Raw genomic sequence first — 19,078 nt, forward strand, 5'->3', positions numbered from 1 at the left:
GGAGGAAAGGAAAGGGAGAAAGGAACCTAAAAAAAAAAAAAAAAAAAATTCACCATCAGGGCTTCCCTGGTGGCGCAGTGGTTGAGAGTCCATCTGCCGATGCAGGGGACACGGGTTCGTGCCCCGGTCCGGGAAGATCCCACATGCCACGGAGAGGCTGGGCCCGTGAGCCATGGCCGCTGAGCCTGTGCGTCCAGAGCCTGTGCTCCCCAACTGGAGAGGCCACAACAGCGAGAGGCCCACGTACCACACACACACAAAAAAATTCACCATCAGGCTTCTTATAGGCATGCAGGGAAACCAGGCTTCTCTACGTGCAAAGAGCGGCAAAGCAAGACAAGACCTATTCCGTGATTACATGTGATACAAATAGATGGAATAAATCATGGTTAAATGGCATGCCTGGGGTGATACAGCAGAGATTCTTATTCTGGAAGAGGCAGGCAATGGGCCCTAAGGGAAATGGATGGTAAAAACTATTAACTACATTTGGATGGAACAATCTGGAAAGACTGTGTGGACCAGAGTGTGAGAAAAAACCCACTAAAGGAAACCCCAGGGAAACATCTTCCTCCTGGATGGACAGAGCCTTAAACTGCCCATTCTAGGCCATGGGGTCTCAGCTGTGCTGGAGGGGTCACCCCAATCTAACCCTCTCCTTTGCTCTCAGGAAGGCCCTTAGCCGTCACCTTTCTAGGACCAAAGGAGACACCTTCATAAACTCAGGGGTGGGACTGGGATGTTGGTTGTCTGGTCTAGTGGTTTCCTTTAGGGAGGGAGGCAAAGGGGACAGAAGTAGAGAACAAATACTTTATCTGTAGGGCTTCCCTTCAGTGGAGAGGGAGGGAGGGGAAAAAGAAAGAAATAGAAGTTCAGAAGCAAATGTGAAAAAAATTAACATTTGATCCTTTGAGGGAGAGCATATCCATGGATGTTTGCTCTCTTGCCCTTTTTGTACTTTCATGTATTTTAACTTTTTTCCAAAATAAAAAACAGTGACATTTTCAAATGATGCTTACTCTAACAGTTTAGTCCAGAGCCAATTTCATATTGCACCGGATACCAACACAAACCACTTTTGCTGTTGCTGTTCTTTGCTTATTTTCCTTTTTTAAGGAGAGAGACCAAGAGAACTGAAAGTTCTCTGATCACCACTTAAAGAATTCATGGTCCTTTGGCCCAATCATACTTTGTCCCATCCATCCCAATCAACATCCATCCCAATCCAAGTGATCCAGCAGATCCCAAACACGTATAGCTGTGTTTGTATTTCTGACGTCCATCTCCCCCATGTCCCCTCACCAGAATGGAATCCACAAGGGCAAGATTTGGTCCTCATCACCCTGTCACATCCATGCAGCACAGCCTGGCACATCGTATGCCCTTATTCAATATTTGCTGAGTAAATGAATGAATTCCCAGAACCCACAGGGACTGTCCCTGCACCAGCTTTTGTGTAGATCCCACAAGTCCTTTCAGGCTCCTTTGACTTTTTTGGCCTTGGCTTTGAGGGTCAACCCAGCCCCTGCGAAGTTAATTGCCACCACGTACAGTAAAATAGTGAGATGCAAGGCTAACACCTTGGGAAGATGTCCTGTACCTAGGCCTCTTCTGGAACTTTCTTTCACCAGGTTGGGCTGTTATATGAATAGGAAAGGCCCACAGGGGCAGCCTGAATATCTCATTTATTCGTGCTCCCTTATCCTTCTTTTCCTAGCATCCCTGAGAGAAGTACTTTTCTTTCCACCCTGCTGAAGGCTGGTATGGAACATTTTAGAGTAGTTTCAAAATGACATTCAGATTCTTCTTTCTTCTTAATCTCATTTCTTTTTTTAAAAATTAACTTATTTATTAATTTATTTATTTTTGGCTGAGTTGGGTCTTTGTTGCTGCGCGTGGGCTTTTCTCTAGCTGTGGCAAGCGGGGCCTACTCTTCGTTGTGGTGCACGGGCTTCTCATTGCAGTGGCTTCTCTTGTTGTGGAGCATGGGCTCTAGGCATGTGGGCTTCAGTAGTTGCAGCACATGGGCTCAGTAGCTGTGGCTCGCGGGCTCTAGAGTGCAGGCTCAGTAGTTGTGGCACACGGGCTTAGTTGCTCTGTAGCGTGTGGGATCTTCCCGGACCATGGCTCCAACCCGTGTCCCCTGAATCTGCACTTAACCACTGTGCCACCAGGGAAGCCCTTTATCTCATTTCTTTACCAAACTTCAGCCTTTTTTTTTTTCTACTTTTTACCATTTACTTTGTTTTTTTACTTCCTCAAAGCCTATGTAACAAATATGAATTTTACCTTCAGAAGAAAAGTTATTTCACCCACCAAGTGAGTGTCTAATGGAAAAACTAAACTAAAAAAAAACTTTATTAGAGCTTTCTTAAGATCAAAGTGAGTTTTTAGTTCTCTGGAAAAGAAAGCGTGGAGGACAAGGAAGTAGGGGTAATCGACTGCTTGTCCCAAACCCTCCTGGTTCATGGAGACAAATCTTCATGTCCCCACCCTAGGCCTAGGAAAGGTCATCTCTCGGACACTAGAAATGCAGGTAATCCTGGAGCCAGCAGGGAATTTCCATTCAAGGAACGCGATGGTAAAAACCTGAAAAACAGAACAGCCCCAACTCTATTCCCGGTGTTTTTGCTCTCACCAGACCACGCTGAGTGAAGATGTCCCTTGCTTAACTTCCAAGAAGACATCCGAGTTAGCCCCTACCTACATGGTTGGTGTTGCCCAAATGACTGTTCCCCTCATTGGAGAATCACTGTCTTATTCAGCTCATCTTGTTATGCGGTCCATTACAGAGCTTAGGTATCTGGGTGTCACTGAGAACCATTAGCTCAAACTGTTGAAGTGTATCCGGATACCTCAAGTTTCTCTCACAGTCCCCAGGAGCTGTACAATCCCAGGCAGCCGACTGGAGACCTGGGCTCTAGTTCTAAGCTTTTAGGAATCATTCTGAGATTTGCTGGTGTCACAGTCCTGCCCTTCAGCAAGATCATTCAGAGAGGTTTCCAGAAACCTCAGAGTTTGCCTAAAGCCATGTGTTCACTTAGGAAGTGCCCCTTCCGATCTGTCTCTGACTGATCTGGGACAGGTCCTCCAAAGCACATACCTGTCCCAGACAACCAAGAATACTGGTTGCCTATGAATAATCCAGACTTTTTTTTTTTTTTTCCTCTTCTCTTCTGGGCAGAGCAAGTGTGGGGCCCACAGTCGTACACCCACAGAGGAAGTGTGGAGTCCTGGTCCTCAATAATAAATATTTATTGAGCACTTGCTGTATAATCAGATCCAGTCCTAAGCAATTCACAAATATTGCCGCTTTTAACCTTCACAACAACCCTGCCAGTAAGTAGGTACCCTTAGCCCCATTTTACATATAAGAAAACAGAGATTAGGTGACTTGTCCAGGGCAGTGGCTAGGAAGTGTTCCAGCAAGGATCCCTGGCCAGGCAGGGCCAGTACTCTTAACTTCTGTGGTGCCCTGTGCTGTCTTTTCTGCTTTGGGGTGTTGAGAAAAGGAGGGAGACCTCACACAAGTGATTGATCTGTTAAAGAGGAAAAGGTAGTCATCCCAAAAGATTTTACAGCAGATTGAAAAAAAGTCAACTCCTAGACATGAAAAATTGCTGCCTGGTGGCTCTGAAGGGGGACCCCCGCTCTCCCTGGGGAGGTAATCTCTGCACTTCAGCTCTGGTGTGACTGGTGACTTCTAGAGTTCAGAGATGCCCTGGTCACATGTGCGGGAAGGCTGAAGTATTTGGGTAGTGCCCAGGGGGTGGGCAGCCGAAATCGTTATCCAGCCTGGCAGCCTTAAACAGAGCAGCAGATGACTAGAAACCCCCAAATGAAGTTGCTTTTCGTTGTCTTCTCAGTCTTTGTGGGGAATGAGGTCAAGAAAGGGAGATCTAATTCCACTCCGAGTCTCAGGCTCGGTAAAATTCAGAACAAAACTACAGCAGCAAAAACGTTGCTTCAGTCCCATAAAATCTCTCCCTGTGAAGATCTCCAAGCGGGCAAGCCGCCCTCGGAGGCTCCCCGGCTCTGGCTTTCTCTGTGGGCGCCGTCTCCCCTTCCTTCCTGCCCGGTGCCCAGTGCCGGGTGGCCGGGCTCCAGCCGCGCAGCTGCCCGGGCCCCAGCGGCGTAGGGAGCGCCTCTGGGATAACGCGGAGCTCGGGATGCTCGGGATGCTGGGGATGCTGGGGCAGAGGCTTCTTTCTGCTCAGCTCGCCCATCCGCTGAAAGCTTCTCCCCTTCGACTGCACCGGAGGCAAGAAGTAGCTTGCAAAGGGAGGATTTTCAGCACAGTGCACAGGGAATTAAACTTCCATGAACAATAGCGTTGGTCCGTGGAGTGGAAAAGCAGGGGCGGTGCTGGCGTCCCCTAGGCAACGGGCTGACAATGTTCACTCCTTAGACAGTCTTGCAACTGGCCATGGCTCTTTCCTGACAGTACCAGTGGCTGAACTCCGGAAAAATAAGGAAGGCTATGGATGGGATATGGTGAGTGCCACGAGATTGCCCGCTCCAAGTTAGGGCTGCTTTTCTTGTGTTTGGACTTGGATTAGAAAAACAAGCTAGCAGACCATGACTGCTGACACAAATAAATCCACAACTGTACTGGTAAACACTTGAAATTCAGCCTTGCAGTAAAAGGAAAAAAAAAAAAAAAAAAAAGCAAATGATTTGCCTCCTTTCCTGGTAACATCCAGGGCTGTGATGGAAAACTCCGTTATTCCTAAGAAAGATGCATGATGAGCATGTGGTTTTCTCCAAGTTGGTTTTCTTCTTTAACCCAGGAGCGTCTATTCCATAGACCACAGAGCAACGTCCAGGACCGGGCTGTGTGTGTGTGCGCGCGTGCGGTGTGCATATCGTTTTCCCTAATTACTACAGCATAACTTCCTCTTTGCTTTACCAGACTAAGTCTCAGCAATGAGACATCACATGTAAACTTCTTGTCTGTTTGCTTTTTTCAGTTCTAGGGAAAATCCGAACCGCAGTTGGCAGTGCCCAACTTCTTATGGCCCAGAAATTCTACCAGTTCAGAGAACTGTGTGAAGAAAACCTGGTAGGTATCCTTACCCATCACTACCATTTTCCCTGCTAGTACCACGAGAAGCACCTGTTGTCAAGACCGGTCCAACTAAAGTAGAACCAAGTCACAGCCCATCGGACTCTCTTACCTGGAATAGAGAGTTTTCTGATGAATCATGTATTTCCTGCTTTTCTTAAAATTAAAAATATTTATGTTATACTTAAATAATCTTTGAAGAAAGAATCCTATCAGGTTAAAACTCCATTCCCCCTCCCCTTTTTTTTTCAGTAACTGAAGACTTTCCATTTTCCTGGCCTTCTGATTTCATTATTCTTACCAAACTATGGAGCAGACTGATACGTAAAAAATAATATTACAGCAAAAAAAAATCATTTTCGATAATGAGTTTCTTTTTGAAATAGCCATCAGGGCCTATTTTCTTATCAGAGTTCTCTGTTTTAATTCAAGAATCAGAAGTGGAAGGTGTCATAAAGTATAGATTTGATCTCCCTGAGACCAATGAATCATTCATCCTTCTTGGACATACAGAAACAAAATAAACCAGGACAAAGAGACAAAACCAATACTAGCATCAACAACATTTTAAAAAATTACCAGCAAAATACAAGGGCAAGAGCTTCCTCACAGAATTTTATTTAAATGCTACCATCTCTACAAGTGCCATTCCACAAAAGTAGCTTTTCTTGGTCAATTAATGATCAAGTTGGATCTAAATAAAGAAAATGAAAAGCAACTAGTTTATCTCCTGGAAGGTTAACCTATGAATCATTTGCAATCTGATTGACCCAAACTATGATTTTAGAGTTCTAACCACATCTTGTTAACAAGGACAAATACAGACTGAATGGAATTTATCTAGACAGGGCTCAACCAAGAGCAGATATAAAGCCTGCAAAAGTTGGTGCTCTCCGTCCCTCTTCACCAGGCTTTTCTTTTTGATCCCTCCCCTTGGGGCTATCCTTTCCTGCCTCCTCACCCCCACCCCTGACATCTATAGTTTGTTTTCTCCTCCCTCAGCAAAAATTACCTGACCCTTCTTTCACCGTCTCAGAAATTCTATTCTGAATTATGAGATAATATATATTAGTAGATGTATTGATAAGTGATTCAACCAATATCTTATTGAGCTTCACTACATGCAAGGTACAGAATTCCTGCTAATCTGTAAACTTGCGGATGTGTCACAGATCTTTTTTTTGCAGTACGTGGGCCTCTCACTGTTGTGGCCTCTCCTGTTGCGGAGCACAGGCTCCGGACACGCAGGCTCAGCGGCCATGGCTCACGGGCCCAGCCGCTCCACGGCATGTGGGATCCTCCCAGACCGGGGCACGAACCCGTGTCCCCTGCATCGGCAGGCGGACTCTCGACCACTGCGCCACCAGGGAAGCCCCACAGATCTTAATTAATATGATTCTTTGCTCTTGTAAAGAATCATATGTAAAAAAGTTCATATAAAGCCATATTTCTCAAACTGGCCAACAGACACAGGTGGAGACCAATAAGTACACGCTACAGGGCAAACACAGCACACCTTTGAAAAGAACTATAGAAGGAGGAGCAGAAGCGCACTGTGTCCTCAGAGCTTTTAAGTTTATGATCTGGTTAAATCCTCAAAGCAACGGTCTGGAGAATATAGTGACATTATTTTTATGACGGTTTTACAGTTGAGGAGAATGGGCCTGGAAGAGCTCAGTGACTTGCCAGGGCTGCATGGTAAGAGGCAGACCCAAGGTTCAAATCTCAGTGTGTTCGACTTCAATCCCAGTAAATGCCCCCCAGGATTTGAGTCCCCTCCTCACCCTGATCACTCAGCTCTGTCTCCTCTGCAGCAGGAAGCCCAGTGGGCTGGTGTTGGTACCACTTAGGTCTACAAAGCTGCATAAAAGCAGCACTGAGATTGGTCACAACCAGGCCCAGCTCTCCTTGCTTTGAGTTCTTATTCTGAGGAGGAGACCTGAAAACACTTGCCCCTTGTCTCCGACTTGACTCTCAGGCATAGAATAAATGGATTGCAACAAAAGTCAACCCAGGGACCTGGCCCTCCGTATCCTTCTCAACCTCTACCACCTCTGACCTCCAAGTGGCCTGGTTCATACTGAAGTGGGTTGTGCATCTCCTTCTGTGCTGGGGTGTCACAGGAGCCTCTGATTCGGAGACTGGCTGAGCACCCAGGCTCTTTCTCTCTGCTTCCCCATCCATCCCCTGGATGATGTGGCAGCAAAGAGAGTCTTGGTGGGAAAGGAACAAATTGCCCGTGTTACAGAGTTAAACGACCTCTATCATTTCATCTACTGATGCACTAAAACAGTTGAACCAACAGAGCTTGTGACCTAAAAGACTTCGGTGAACTTCAAAGTATGAGCAGTTTAGCTTTTAGTTACCAATAAATATATTGCGAGACCATAAAACTCCATTTGACAAGTACTTTGTCAAAGCTATTATCTGTCTATTCTGAACCTAGATATTAAGAAACTTTCTTTTTAGTTTACTAAATCAAAGTACTACAGAGAAACCCTCTTGTTAATTCAGATGTCATTAGAATAGAGTTTAACACTGACCCAAATACTTACAAATTTTAGAACTTACTTATTCCAATGATCTATGGGTAGTTTTAAAAGTGTAAGTTTATAAATATATTCTTTACTTGTATGTATTTTGAAGCCAGACCAATAATGCTAGTCCATGAAAGGGCTAAAATGTTCTTTCCAACTTATTAACTCTGATGGTCACCAACCTTGAGCTTCCTGAAATTCTGATGATATTTTCATAGGGTTGGTTTTAAAAGTACAAACTGGCCTCCAGTTATTACATGGCATGAGACTTCACAGTCTTTCCAATTGCCCAGATTCCCAGAGGTAACCAAAACGGACCCCTGCTAGAAACTTTTGGCAAATGCGAGTGCCACCCATCTGCCCGTGAATGCCTTTAGCTACTGTTACAGGTAGTAACCAGCGATGAACACAACACCTTCAGTCTTTAGTTGTTTTTTTTCTGTCTCAGACCATATAAATGAGTGGTTCATACTTTCTAATACTTGTCAGGGATATGTGAATGAGGGCAAAGAAAGTCAATCCACAAACCAAAGAATGTTTAATATTATCTAGCAAATGGGTCACTACAGACATCTCTGTGTATGTATAGACAAGTGTTCTCACATTTGCCGTGTTACGTTATGGTCAATTTAAAACTAATTCGTTTCCAAATGATTTTGTCCAAGTACTTATATGATAACATGACTTCCTACATTAGAGATATCTTAATTGTTAAACACACAGTAGTTTGAAAATCCAGTTCTTTTATTACTTATCACTTGTTTGCCCTAGTATTTTCACTCAACATGAGTATTAAAATGAATCTTACTTCAGATTCCTTATATGTTCTCTGAGTATGTTGGATGGCATGGAGTTGAATACTGACTCTAGTACCAATACACGGTATTTTTTCTTTGTTTTTTTGCAAGAGGGTATTTTCATTTAAATATAGCTTTAAATGCATCTTGTCATAGATCATACATTCTGGGATTTTTCAAATGTTTAGACTCCCTGCCATAGCATACTGATGGATGTTATATTAACAAAAGAAGAATTTTACTTTGACATTGAGAATCACTGACTCAAATGTGTATGAGTGTATAAACTTATCATTTGCAGTGGAATCTTTTTTTAAAAAACAGACTCATAGAGTCTGGTTGCCAGGGGCTTGGGTGTGGGGGAAACAGGGAGAGGTTGGTAATATGGTACAGATTTTCAGCTATAAAATGAATAAGGTCTGAAGATCTAATTAGAACATGGTGACTATAGTTGATAGCAGTGTATTGTATAACTGGGCTTCCCCAAGAGAGTAGAACATAAAAGTTCTCACACACACAAAAAGATAAATACATGAGGTGATGATGTGTTACTTAACTCAATGGGGGAGTCCTTTCACAATGTGTATATATATCAAATCATCACGTTGTACACTCTAAATATTTTGCAATTTTGTCAATTATTCTTTAATAAAGGTGAATATGTATATAAGACATATATACATATAAAATATTAAATAAATAAATAAAAGTGCCATCGATAGCCTCACTTTTCTCTCCTATCTGAAAACCAAAAGGAACTCATCCTCCTTGCGTTATTTGAAATATTTGAAAATGCCACCTTGGTCCTGTGCTTGTTGTCCTAGATCATCACCTCTAAAGCGTGAATGTTTTTCTTTCTCTTGTACAGAATCCCAGTGCTCATCCAAGGCCCACCTCCCAGGATTTGGCGGGGTTCTGGGACATGCTGCAGTTGTCCATAGAAAATATTAGTATGAAATTTGATGAACTTCATCAGTTAAAGGCCAATAATTGGAAACAGATGGATCCTCTTGACAAGAAGGTAGAACAATGTAGATTTTGTATGGTTCATTTAAAAACCTGCACAAACACTGGACAGTCTAAATAGGCTTCTGCTTTCAGTCTTGCTGTTTACAATGTGAAATGGAGCTGATATCATATTAATTTCATTGTAATGACAATGTTTACATAGTAATCATTTGGGATATTATCTGTAATATGTTTCAGGCATATTTTTAAAGAAAAACCTGTCTTTGTGAATTGGAAAATGGGAATGTGGCTTTTTTTGTTAATTAAACTTTAAGTTAAACCATTTTAGTCACTGGAAGGAACTGCCTCCATTTTGCTTTTTAAACTAAAATAAATGACATCTTCAGTGCATGATGACATACAGCAAGAGTTCAACTTCCTTACACCCCTAGAATGTGTTTCCGAGAAAATAGGAAGCCCTGCAAACTAACCGACTTTGATCATCATTTCATAAATATAGTAATAAAGAAACCACTGTTGTTCAAGTCTAAAAATATACACACCGTAAAGTTTCACAGTAATCATAAATGTTGGGATTTTTTAAGAGTTTTACTATTGGTTGATTTGCCTTGGGGAATATTGCTCACTGGGTTCCTCATGCGAGAGCTTAGAAATAAAGACTCAAATTCTTTTACTTGAATTAATAAATGGCAGTTTTCACATTTGATTATGGCGGGTCCACCAGGCTTGCCCAGGTATCCAATGTCCACCTCCCTAGGCTGGCCAGGCATGCATGACTTTTTTAACCCTTTGTATTCCTATGGCCTGAGGTCAGATGTTTCTGAGAGATTCAACTTCTAAATATTAGGCACAGCTATACCTGTGATGCCCTTTTCTGATCCCATCACCTATCAGAGAGCGAGCAGCGGTCTAATCCATTCTGCTGCTGCCCATTATAATACCAGGGTTCTTGGAGTTCATGGGCTCCCAGGAGAAATCCAGTGCCAACAGCCGGTGCATAATCAAAGGGGCCACCACTCTCATCACTGTCCCTCATCTCTAATTCTGTCACCATCCACCTGTGGGGTTTTGGTGCGAAGCATCAAAGTACCATTGATGTCTGTGTGGCCTCTCACTGGGGGAGCCAAACACTTGCACTCAATCTAGTTTTCTTTAATCTGGGTTTAAAACTGTCTGCTAAATAAGCTTTTAAATTGGTCTGATTTTAAGAAAACACTACAGATGTACACACGTACTGGTAACTGAGTTTCTAGAGCTGATCCATCTAATTTCTCACTCATGGAGTTTTTAAAATTATAGTTAAAAAATAAAATGTGCAAGGAAAGGAGACTATGACTAAAAAGTTTCCAACATTCATACTTTCAAAAATATCTACTGAGTTACCCAACAATGAAGATTTTAAACGTCCAAAAGGAGTGAAGCTAAGAATTGATATATGTAACCTATTGACACAGTAAATCATTAGTTAACTTGATTTGTAAATCTTCATGCACGTTGTCTGTGATCAGAGCTTTGCATCACCCCATGAACTGGAAGGGAAACGATGAACAAGACAATCAGAGTTGGTGGAATACGGTTTGCACTCTGTGCTTCCCTTTTTTATCCACACAAGACTCCACCTTAAACAGCCGGCGGGCAACTCCAGTGCAATACGTTAACTAGGCGCTTCACCCAGGCAAGCAAGGAGGAACACAAAGAATGTCCTTTGGAGAATCATGGAATCCCTAATATAAGATACTTTTCACATTTAGTTTTATGAGAATTTAGGGTATTTTACTAAAAAATGAAATCATCAGATTCACGTGGACCTTTTTGCAGCCTGAAAACTCACCGTCTTTTTCCTAAAAATCCTTTGTGATTTAGATTCCCTTCTTTCCCACTGTACTTCTTTTTCCAGCCCAAGTGATGAATGGCTTTTGTTTTTGCAGCGGCATTTAAATATAGCCACCCGTTTTCTAGTTTGCTACTGCTAGGGGGATGAACTCTTTCAGTCTTGTGTTCAGCTTTCATGGCACAGTGTCTGTCCCTGTGATGGAATTGCCTTCTGGGCCGCCACAGTCGGCCCGAGGTCCCTAAGGCGTGACGTCCAGCAGGATGTTTTAGGAGCTGACTCCGCTACCCCGGAGGGTAAGGAACTGTCCAAGTCCTCCCTCCAGGGTGACCGTGCCCAGTACATTGCTGTGTGTTTGTGTGTGATGTGCAAACGGGTGTAACTCACTGTGGCATCAGCAAAGCTAAACGAACGCAGGCTTACAGTCTTCTTCCTCGTTTGGTTGTTTAGGTTTGGGTGGGCCCGAGGAGAGGGCGGGGATGTTTTTAAACTCTGAACCGAGCTCACACCCTCCGCCTCCCTCCTTAGGGGGGATGCAGAGTTCTAAGACGCGCCCGCTGCCACCCTTTCCCATCTCTGGCACCCGGAACAGTCTGGAGCCTCCAGAGAAAAACCGCAGTAAACGTGCTGGGAGCCACAGCCTTTCAGCAGGCGGGGGGCATTTTAAATACCCACATCCTTCCCTTGGAGAGACCTAGTCTGCCATCCAGCTTTACCCTTGGCCTTAAACTTACCGGTATTTTTCCCCCCTGCATCTTTTGAATACGCAAGCCAGAATAATGAAGAAAAAATATATACATATCTATACATGTAAAAAATATATATATATATATATATATATATATATATATATATATATATATATATATATATATATACACATATATATACAGTGTGCAGATCAGAACTAACCTAACCACCCTTAGGCTTTAAAAAAAAAAAAAAAGTGTGCTAACTACTGACCTATCCCAGTTTTTCCCAAGCTTGTCCTGAGAAGCTGTGTAATGTCCTGAACCTTCTGCTTTGATCAGGAGCGAAGGGCCCCTCCTCCAGTGCCCAAGAAGCCGGCGAAGGGCCCCGCGCCGCTGATCCGGGAGCGCTCGCTGGAGAGCTCACAGCGCCAGGAGGCCCGCAAGCGCCTGATGGCCGCCAAGCGCGCCGCGTCCGTCCGCCAGAACTCGGCCACCGAGAGCGCCGAGAGCATCGAGATCTACATCCCCGAGGCGCAGACCCGGCTCTGAGGCCCCCGGCCGCCGCGCCCCCGGCCGCCTCCTCCCCGGCGCCCGCCCTTCGCCTTCTTGGCCCGCCCACCCGTGTAGACGCGGCCCCTCTAGGTCACCCGCCATCCTCCGTTCTCTCGAGCTTGTCTGTCCCTAGATTCCAGCAATATCGAACCATAGGGTATCTCAGAAATCCAGGATCCCGGGGGGGGGGGGGTGTCCCCAGGGGGGTGGTCCCCTCGGGACCTCGCGGACTTCCACCCGAAAGCAACTAGGAGACTAGGGCTCGGAGCCCCCTGATTTCCCCGACACGCTTCCTATTTGGGCAAGCAGATGGAACACTTGATTTCCAACCTCAGAAATCACACACCCTGTCACCGGAGTCGGGAAGTGACACACCGAGAAGGGACGCAGAGGGGCTGGGGGTCGGGGGACCAGGATGCGGAGTGGGGGAAAGAGAAGCAAACCCTGCGGGTGCCGGGGGTACCTGCGTCGCTCACAGCTGCACAAACTGCCTCACTCTTGTGTCATCAGTCACTGCTTCAGATGTTTCAATCAGCAGAAGATTGTCAATCCGATCTTTCAGGGATATCCATCTATTCTGAAAGGCAATAAAATGAAGACAGGCAAGGCAAAGGAAGCACTGCTAGTTTAAAAGACTACATAAGGGATTTTTTTCTTTTGTCCTATTCTTAAGAAAAGTTAGACCTGAAGTGTTTTATCAGCTTTTCTTGTACTATGTATATTATATTGTTGTAATGGTGGTGGTGGGGTCTTTAGGGGAAAGTGTTGGTTCTATTAATTTGTTAGTGTCCATCCTGGGGGCCTACCTACTTACACAGAGCTAAGTACATCTCTGCTTACGGAGTGCTGTACATGGCAGCTGGGCTGCTTTCTGCGAAAAGTTGGGATTTTCCTAGCATCCCCTTGGAATGCTACACATCCGTCTCTTTTAACCCAGTAGTTCATAGGGCAGACGTCTGTCTTCATCAGTCTTTTCTCACTGCTCCAGAGTCCTAACACACCCCCGAATAAGGATTTTGTCCCGTGTCAAACCGGTAAAATAAGCTTTCTGTCCCAGTAGACATGCTGCCTCGTTCCAAAGAGCGGCCCCTTGTTTTGAGGTCCCAGATAGAGAGAGAAGAAATTTGACCTGCGAGGCTCAGCAGCCACACGGAGGGGGACAGTGTCATGATTCCTAATCACTGAAAGAAACCCAGGCTTTTGGCAGAGAATGTTGATTTCCGTTTTTAGTCATGATGGATGGCCAGTATGACCTTTGCATCCAGCTCAAGTTATCTTTAAATGCCCTTACTCGTAGCAGTTTAAGCACTTAGAATGAGGTGATCTTAAACGATCACTGGCGTTTTATCCAGCTCCCTAAAGCGTTAGAAATTACCATTGAAAAATGAAAGACTTTTAAAAACATACATCAAATACTCTTGCACCAGAGATACTTTTTAAAAAAAAAACAGAACACTCTCATAGCCAGGTGCTAATTTAATTTTATTTAAGCAATTAAGAGAGGTGATGGGTTCTGGCAACAACTATTTTCATGGACATATTCTAAAACCACTAGAGAATTCGCTACCTCTCAGAGCCGTTGATGCTTTGAGCTATCTTTATAAACAGGGCACAAATGTTTACTGCTGTGGTTTACAAGACAAGGGCTACTAACATTTAAAAACCAACCAACCAACTTTTAACTAGGGTGAACAAAGCACCTTTGAGTGCTTTATAAAATTGGAGCAGACAGAGAATTTGAGCTTCAAGTATTGCTGGTTTTAAAAAGAATACACCTTTTCTTTACTCGGTAGCAGCCAAGGAAGGTCACACAAAGTTTTCATCAAGTAAGGCCAACTGCCACCTTGGGTAGCCTATGGTCTCATTCAATCCTGACAGTGACTCGGAACTCACAGATTAACGTGAAGGAAGCCACATCCACTTGAAGACCAGATGTCCCCATCCACAGCTCTGTGCCCTGAGGTAGAGATAAGATTTGGATTAAGAAATAGATTTCTAATACGATTCAAAATCATCCTACAATATTTTCTTTGGAAACTGGTTTAGCCCAGGATATTTTAAAGAGAGACAAGAGATGGCCTGTTTATCTTGTCTATGTGAATGGTATTTGTATATTCATAAGCTATTTTTGGTAAGAATTTTAAATCTTTTAGCTGAAGGCCTCCAGGCACCATGACCTTTGCCTTCCTTGAAAACACCAATTGTACAAACACTTTATAAAAGGCTAATTATTGATGTTAAGACATGATCTCACATAAAGCTGCCTGTTAATCACTTGCCCCCTTACGCTGACATCCATGACCATAACCTTTGTTACATTGTTCCTCTGATGTAATTTGTAGAAATGTTTTTTAGTTCATATTGGAAAATGTATGTACCCTGAAAAATTACTTATTTTGTTTAACTTTGGTATAAAGGTGTTTGGGCATTTTCTTGGGGAGGGGGGATTACAAAAGAAGTTTGTCTCCCACATCAAAAAATGTTAAAAGAAATTAAGTATTTATTATATTTTTTGCAGATGTTTCCATACAACTCACATAACCTTTTTGTAAAGAGAGATGAAGAAATGGATTAAAGATTTTTAATATTTGAAATGGTAAATAGAACTAATTTATTTGTACTATATTTCTGTTATTTATAGATGTTTCCTTAATGTTTTACCGTGCATTACCACTTTAATTTAAGCCTTATCCTTGTGAATTTACCATTTCTTTTTTAAAACATGTCTAGATGCATATTTTAAATAACTGGAATGTAAATCACTAGCATAGCTGAATTCCCAAATGTAATTTTTAAAAATTATTTTGGTTTGGAAAAAAAAAGATTCATTTGAAAGCCTTCAGATGGAGGGGTGGGGAACATTTTTATGGCTTTATGAATTGGAATTTCATAGGCTTATCTACCTAGACAGTGTGTGGACAAAAAAAAAATTGTAAATAGATGAATGTTTCCCATAATGTAAAAAGAAATTAATAAAATACTTAATGCACTGCTTTCAGGTCTGTGTGTTTTCACTACAGAGTCCTACTTCTTCTAAAATATAAGTAACTGCCTTTGGGGGGGTGAATAATTAAGCAGTTAAGAAGCATATCATTGTGACTTCCATTGTAACAACACATGTACTAGTCCCGGTGAGCTGGTGGGTAGACCTTGCACCCTATGGAAGGGCTTTAAGTACCAAAAACTAAAAGTCCTTTTACTGTGATGATTACACGCATCTGAAAGTTTCAGGTCAGGAGCTGTATGTTTTATGAAAGATGTTATTAGCTTCTCAAGCATGTTCAAATCTGTATAGATTTTTACCCACGTGGATTTCTTTGAAAACATTTCATCAGTTTTGTTCCCTACACAGCTCTCTGGGGTAGGGAAAATCAGAATAATGCATTGTGGTTTTCATTTCATCCTCACAGCACTGAAAAACTGCTCCCTGAGGTTCGGTCACTCGCCCAGCGTGACACAATTATTAAGTGACAGATCTGAGCCCAAAATCAAGCCTAAGTTCAGCTTTGTCTTCAGTGAGGTCTTTATCACTCTTCTCACATTTAGAATTGGTAATTGCCACTGTCAATTTCCCCTGGTTTTCCTCTAGGTCATATTTGTAAGCCTTACTTTATACACAAAAATACAGACTCACCAAAAACAACAACAAAAAAGTAAATTAGAACACTTTATAAAGTGGACTTACACTGATGTGAAAATGCCACAACCCTGAGACCTGTGTCCACAATACTTCCTCCCACCAAGTTCTTGGGCGAAGCCATACATCTATATGCAACCAACTTGGAAACTGTTAAGCAGATAAGCCAGTTTGTCCGATTTTTATACATAAGCAAGACCTGTGCCAGTCACCAAAATAACACAATGTATTTTTTTTTTTTTTTTTCCGGTACGCGGGCCTCTCACTGCCGTGGCCTCTCCCGCTGCAGAGCACAGTCTCCGGACGCGCAGGCTCACGGGCCCAGCCGCTCCGCGGCACGTGGGATCCTCCCGGACCGGGGCATGAACCGTGTTCCCCTGCATCGGCAGGCAGACTCCTAACCACTGCGCCACCAGGGAAGCCCCACAATGTACTTTTGAAAGTGCTTCCAAAGAGCAATGATCAAGTGGCCAGATGCAGGCGAGGTTGCAAAGATCTCATTACTTTGGCTCAGGCACTGACCGTTCACGTAGTGTGAACTGTGATTATACTTCTTGACTTTTAGCAAATTCCTTCTTATATTTTATCGGGGCTCCTTAAACATTTCGGCCAATCCTAAAACAAAATGGGTTAGTTTTTGCACACAGAAACTTGAATTTCAGTGAAGCAATTTCCCATGTTTCAGGGTCCACTCCCACCCCACCCACAGCAAAATGTAATTTCATTTTTTATAGATATTGAACAAAATGGTTTGAATTTCTTTTTGTATCTTTGAAATCCACACCCTTGAAAATATAAACTGATTTTGGTTTAAATAAATGACATATGGAAAATCCTACTGTCTGAATGTGTTCATTCTCGAATGCCACTGCTACCAAAGGGTACCAAAATCCACCTGGGGTTTGTTCAATAGGCTGTTTAACTTTCAGCTACTAAACTAAGATCAGATTAACTCCTTTTGCAAACAGAAACTAGTGGCCCAGCCTGAAAACCCTCTCTGGTTCTAACGCATTTACTAATGTAAGTTTACAGAATAGGTCTTAAATTCCTCTGCAAGTCACTCATTTCCCCTGAAGCAGAGAGAGGAAATAGTGTGCTCTTCCCTGTCTGGGCTTCCTGCTGGCCCAGGGAGGCATCATCAGAAAACCACAGGGATGGGAAGCCCCAGTGCAATAGGCAATGGATTATTATGATATGTCCTCTATGCAAATGAGCACAACCCTGAATCTAGAGAATATGGCGGAAAACAAGAAAACACTTTAATAAACACCAAAAGTCAAAGTCTGCCATGTAGCTGATTGAACTGTTGCTATTCATCAAATGTTTTCACTAGATCAGATGAAAAAACTGCCATTCTTCTGCTTCACACTTCTAGTCTGCCTTCAGGGAGAAGTAGATGCTAATGTCCTCTTTCCAGATTACTCGATAGGCAAGTCAGTGTCACGAGGGAGCTTCTATAGAGACCTCAATAAAGAGATTCTTCCATAGAAAAACTCTCCTTGGGACTTCCCTGGTGGCGCAGTGGTTAAGAATCCACCTGCCAATGCAGGGGACACGAGTTTGATCCCTGGTCCAGGAAGATCCCACATGCCGTGGAGCAACTAAGCCCGTGCACCACAACTACTGAGCCTGCGCTCTAGAGCCCGTGAGCCACAACTACTGAGCCTGAGTGCCACAACTACTGAAGCCCGCGTGCCTAGAGCCCATGCTCTGCAACAAGAGAAGTCACTCCAATGAGAAGCCATGCACCACAACAAAGAGTAGCCCCTGCTCGCTGCAACTAGAGAAAGCCTGACTGCAGCAATGAAGACTCAAAGCAGCCAAAGGAAGAAAAGAAAAGAAAAACTCTCTTTTTCACTTTGGAAAGGAAGAAGGAGGAAACAAATAGAGTCTTAGTTTTCTCTTGTGATATAAAGAGGGAAAATGCATTCTTCCTATTGAGTCTAGTATGAGGAGGTTATATTACAGGTTTTGTAGTCTTAAATCCTGGTGCTTTCACTACCTCTGAAGACCAATGCTCTGCAAACAGAAAACATTCCTGCATAGCTAGCCTTCTGAGATCTAAACCCATAATGATCAGTTGATGAGTCCTTCCTTCTTTCTAGGACATTCAAGTCCAATGCCTACTAGCAATTTCTATTATGAAAAAATGAAGAGAAACATTTAGGGAGTTAAATAATACTGTGGATGTCCCCATAAAGTACATTGGAAGAAACATCTCTGAAGATTAAAATATTCTATTCACTGAAACAAAAGGGGGGGACATTTTAGAGGGGTTTTAGTCTTAGGGAATAACCTCTTGCTATAGAAAATGTTTACTTCTATAAGTGACATTTTTTAAAACACCAGCTTCGTCACTTCATTTCCTTTCTAGAATAAGACCTAATGTACTTTGCAACCTCAGCCAATACAATGTCTGTTTGTAATTCCCAAGTGTGAGAAGAGGCAGATCTTAAACAAAGGTGAGAAGGAGTTTAAATAATTTACTCTTAGAGTCCTTTGGAGGGAAGAGAGCCTCGCTACCTTCACTGCCTTGGCCGGTAGGAGTTGACAGTTTTCTTCTCTGCAGCCTGGCCCCTGGCAGGAGCAGGACCTGGGAGGTCAGGGTGAGCCTGGTACTTCTAACGTTGAACTTGACAAACTTGAAAGAGCAACTCAAGGGCTCCTGACTTGTTTCTTACATTAGTCAAGCAAGGTAATGAGTCTGGAATGTCTGAAAGGGAATCCTTTGCAAGGAGCTGGTGTCTGTTCTCATCCTGAGTCAATGCCCCAAAGATCCCTTGACTAGCACGTTGTTCAAAATGAAATCATAAAGAAAGAAAGCAGTCTTACAGAGAGTGAAAAATTGATCAGTAGTTTGGAAAACTGGAACATTGGAGAGATGCTGGCACAGGACAATGGGGATTTCCAAACTGACTGAGCATGCCTGTTAAGCACTTTGGAAATAGTGGTGAAGTGAGGAATAGTTATTCAGATAATTCTGAGTAATTCTGGACAC

At 43.1% G+C, this 19,078-nt stretch overlaps 1 protein-coding gene across 12 annotated transcripts in view; it reads left to right on the forward strand.

The window, feature by feature from the left end:
• The window catches only part of DLGAP1 (DLG associated protein 1), a 328,135-nt gene extending 315,695 nt beyond the window's left edge, over positions 1 to 12,440 (forward strand). For 9 of the 12 annotated variants that reach the window (XM_060119712.1, XM_060119713.1, XM_060119714.1 and 6 more), the window contains 3 exons: positions 4,971 to 5,062; positions 9,268 to 9,420; positions 12,231 to 12,440. In XM_060119712.1, coding sequence (XP_059975695.1) covers positions 4,971 to 5,062; positions 9,268 to 9,420; positions 12,231 to 12,440 — 455 coding nt within the window. Of the gene's footprint in view, positions 1 to 4,970; positions 5,063 to 9,267; positions 9,708 to 12,230 lie in introns of those variants that run through there. The other 3 variants (XM_060119721.1, XM_060119722.1, XM_060119724.1) reach the window with 1 other exon arrangement.
• The last annotated feature ends 6,638 nt before the right edge of the window (positions 12,441 to 19,078 follow it).

Source organism: Mesoplodon densirostris, chromosome 15 (assembly GCF_025265405.1).
Source record: "Mesoplodon densirostris isolate mMesDen1 chromosome 15, mMesDen1 primary haplotype, whole genome shotgun sequence".
Lineage (NCBI taxonomy): Eukaryota > Metazoa > Chordata > Mammalia > Artiodactyla > Ziphiidae > Mesoplodon > Mesoplodon densirostris.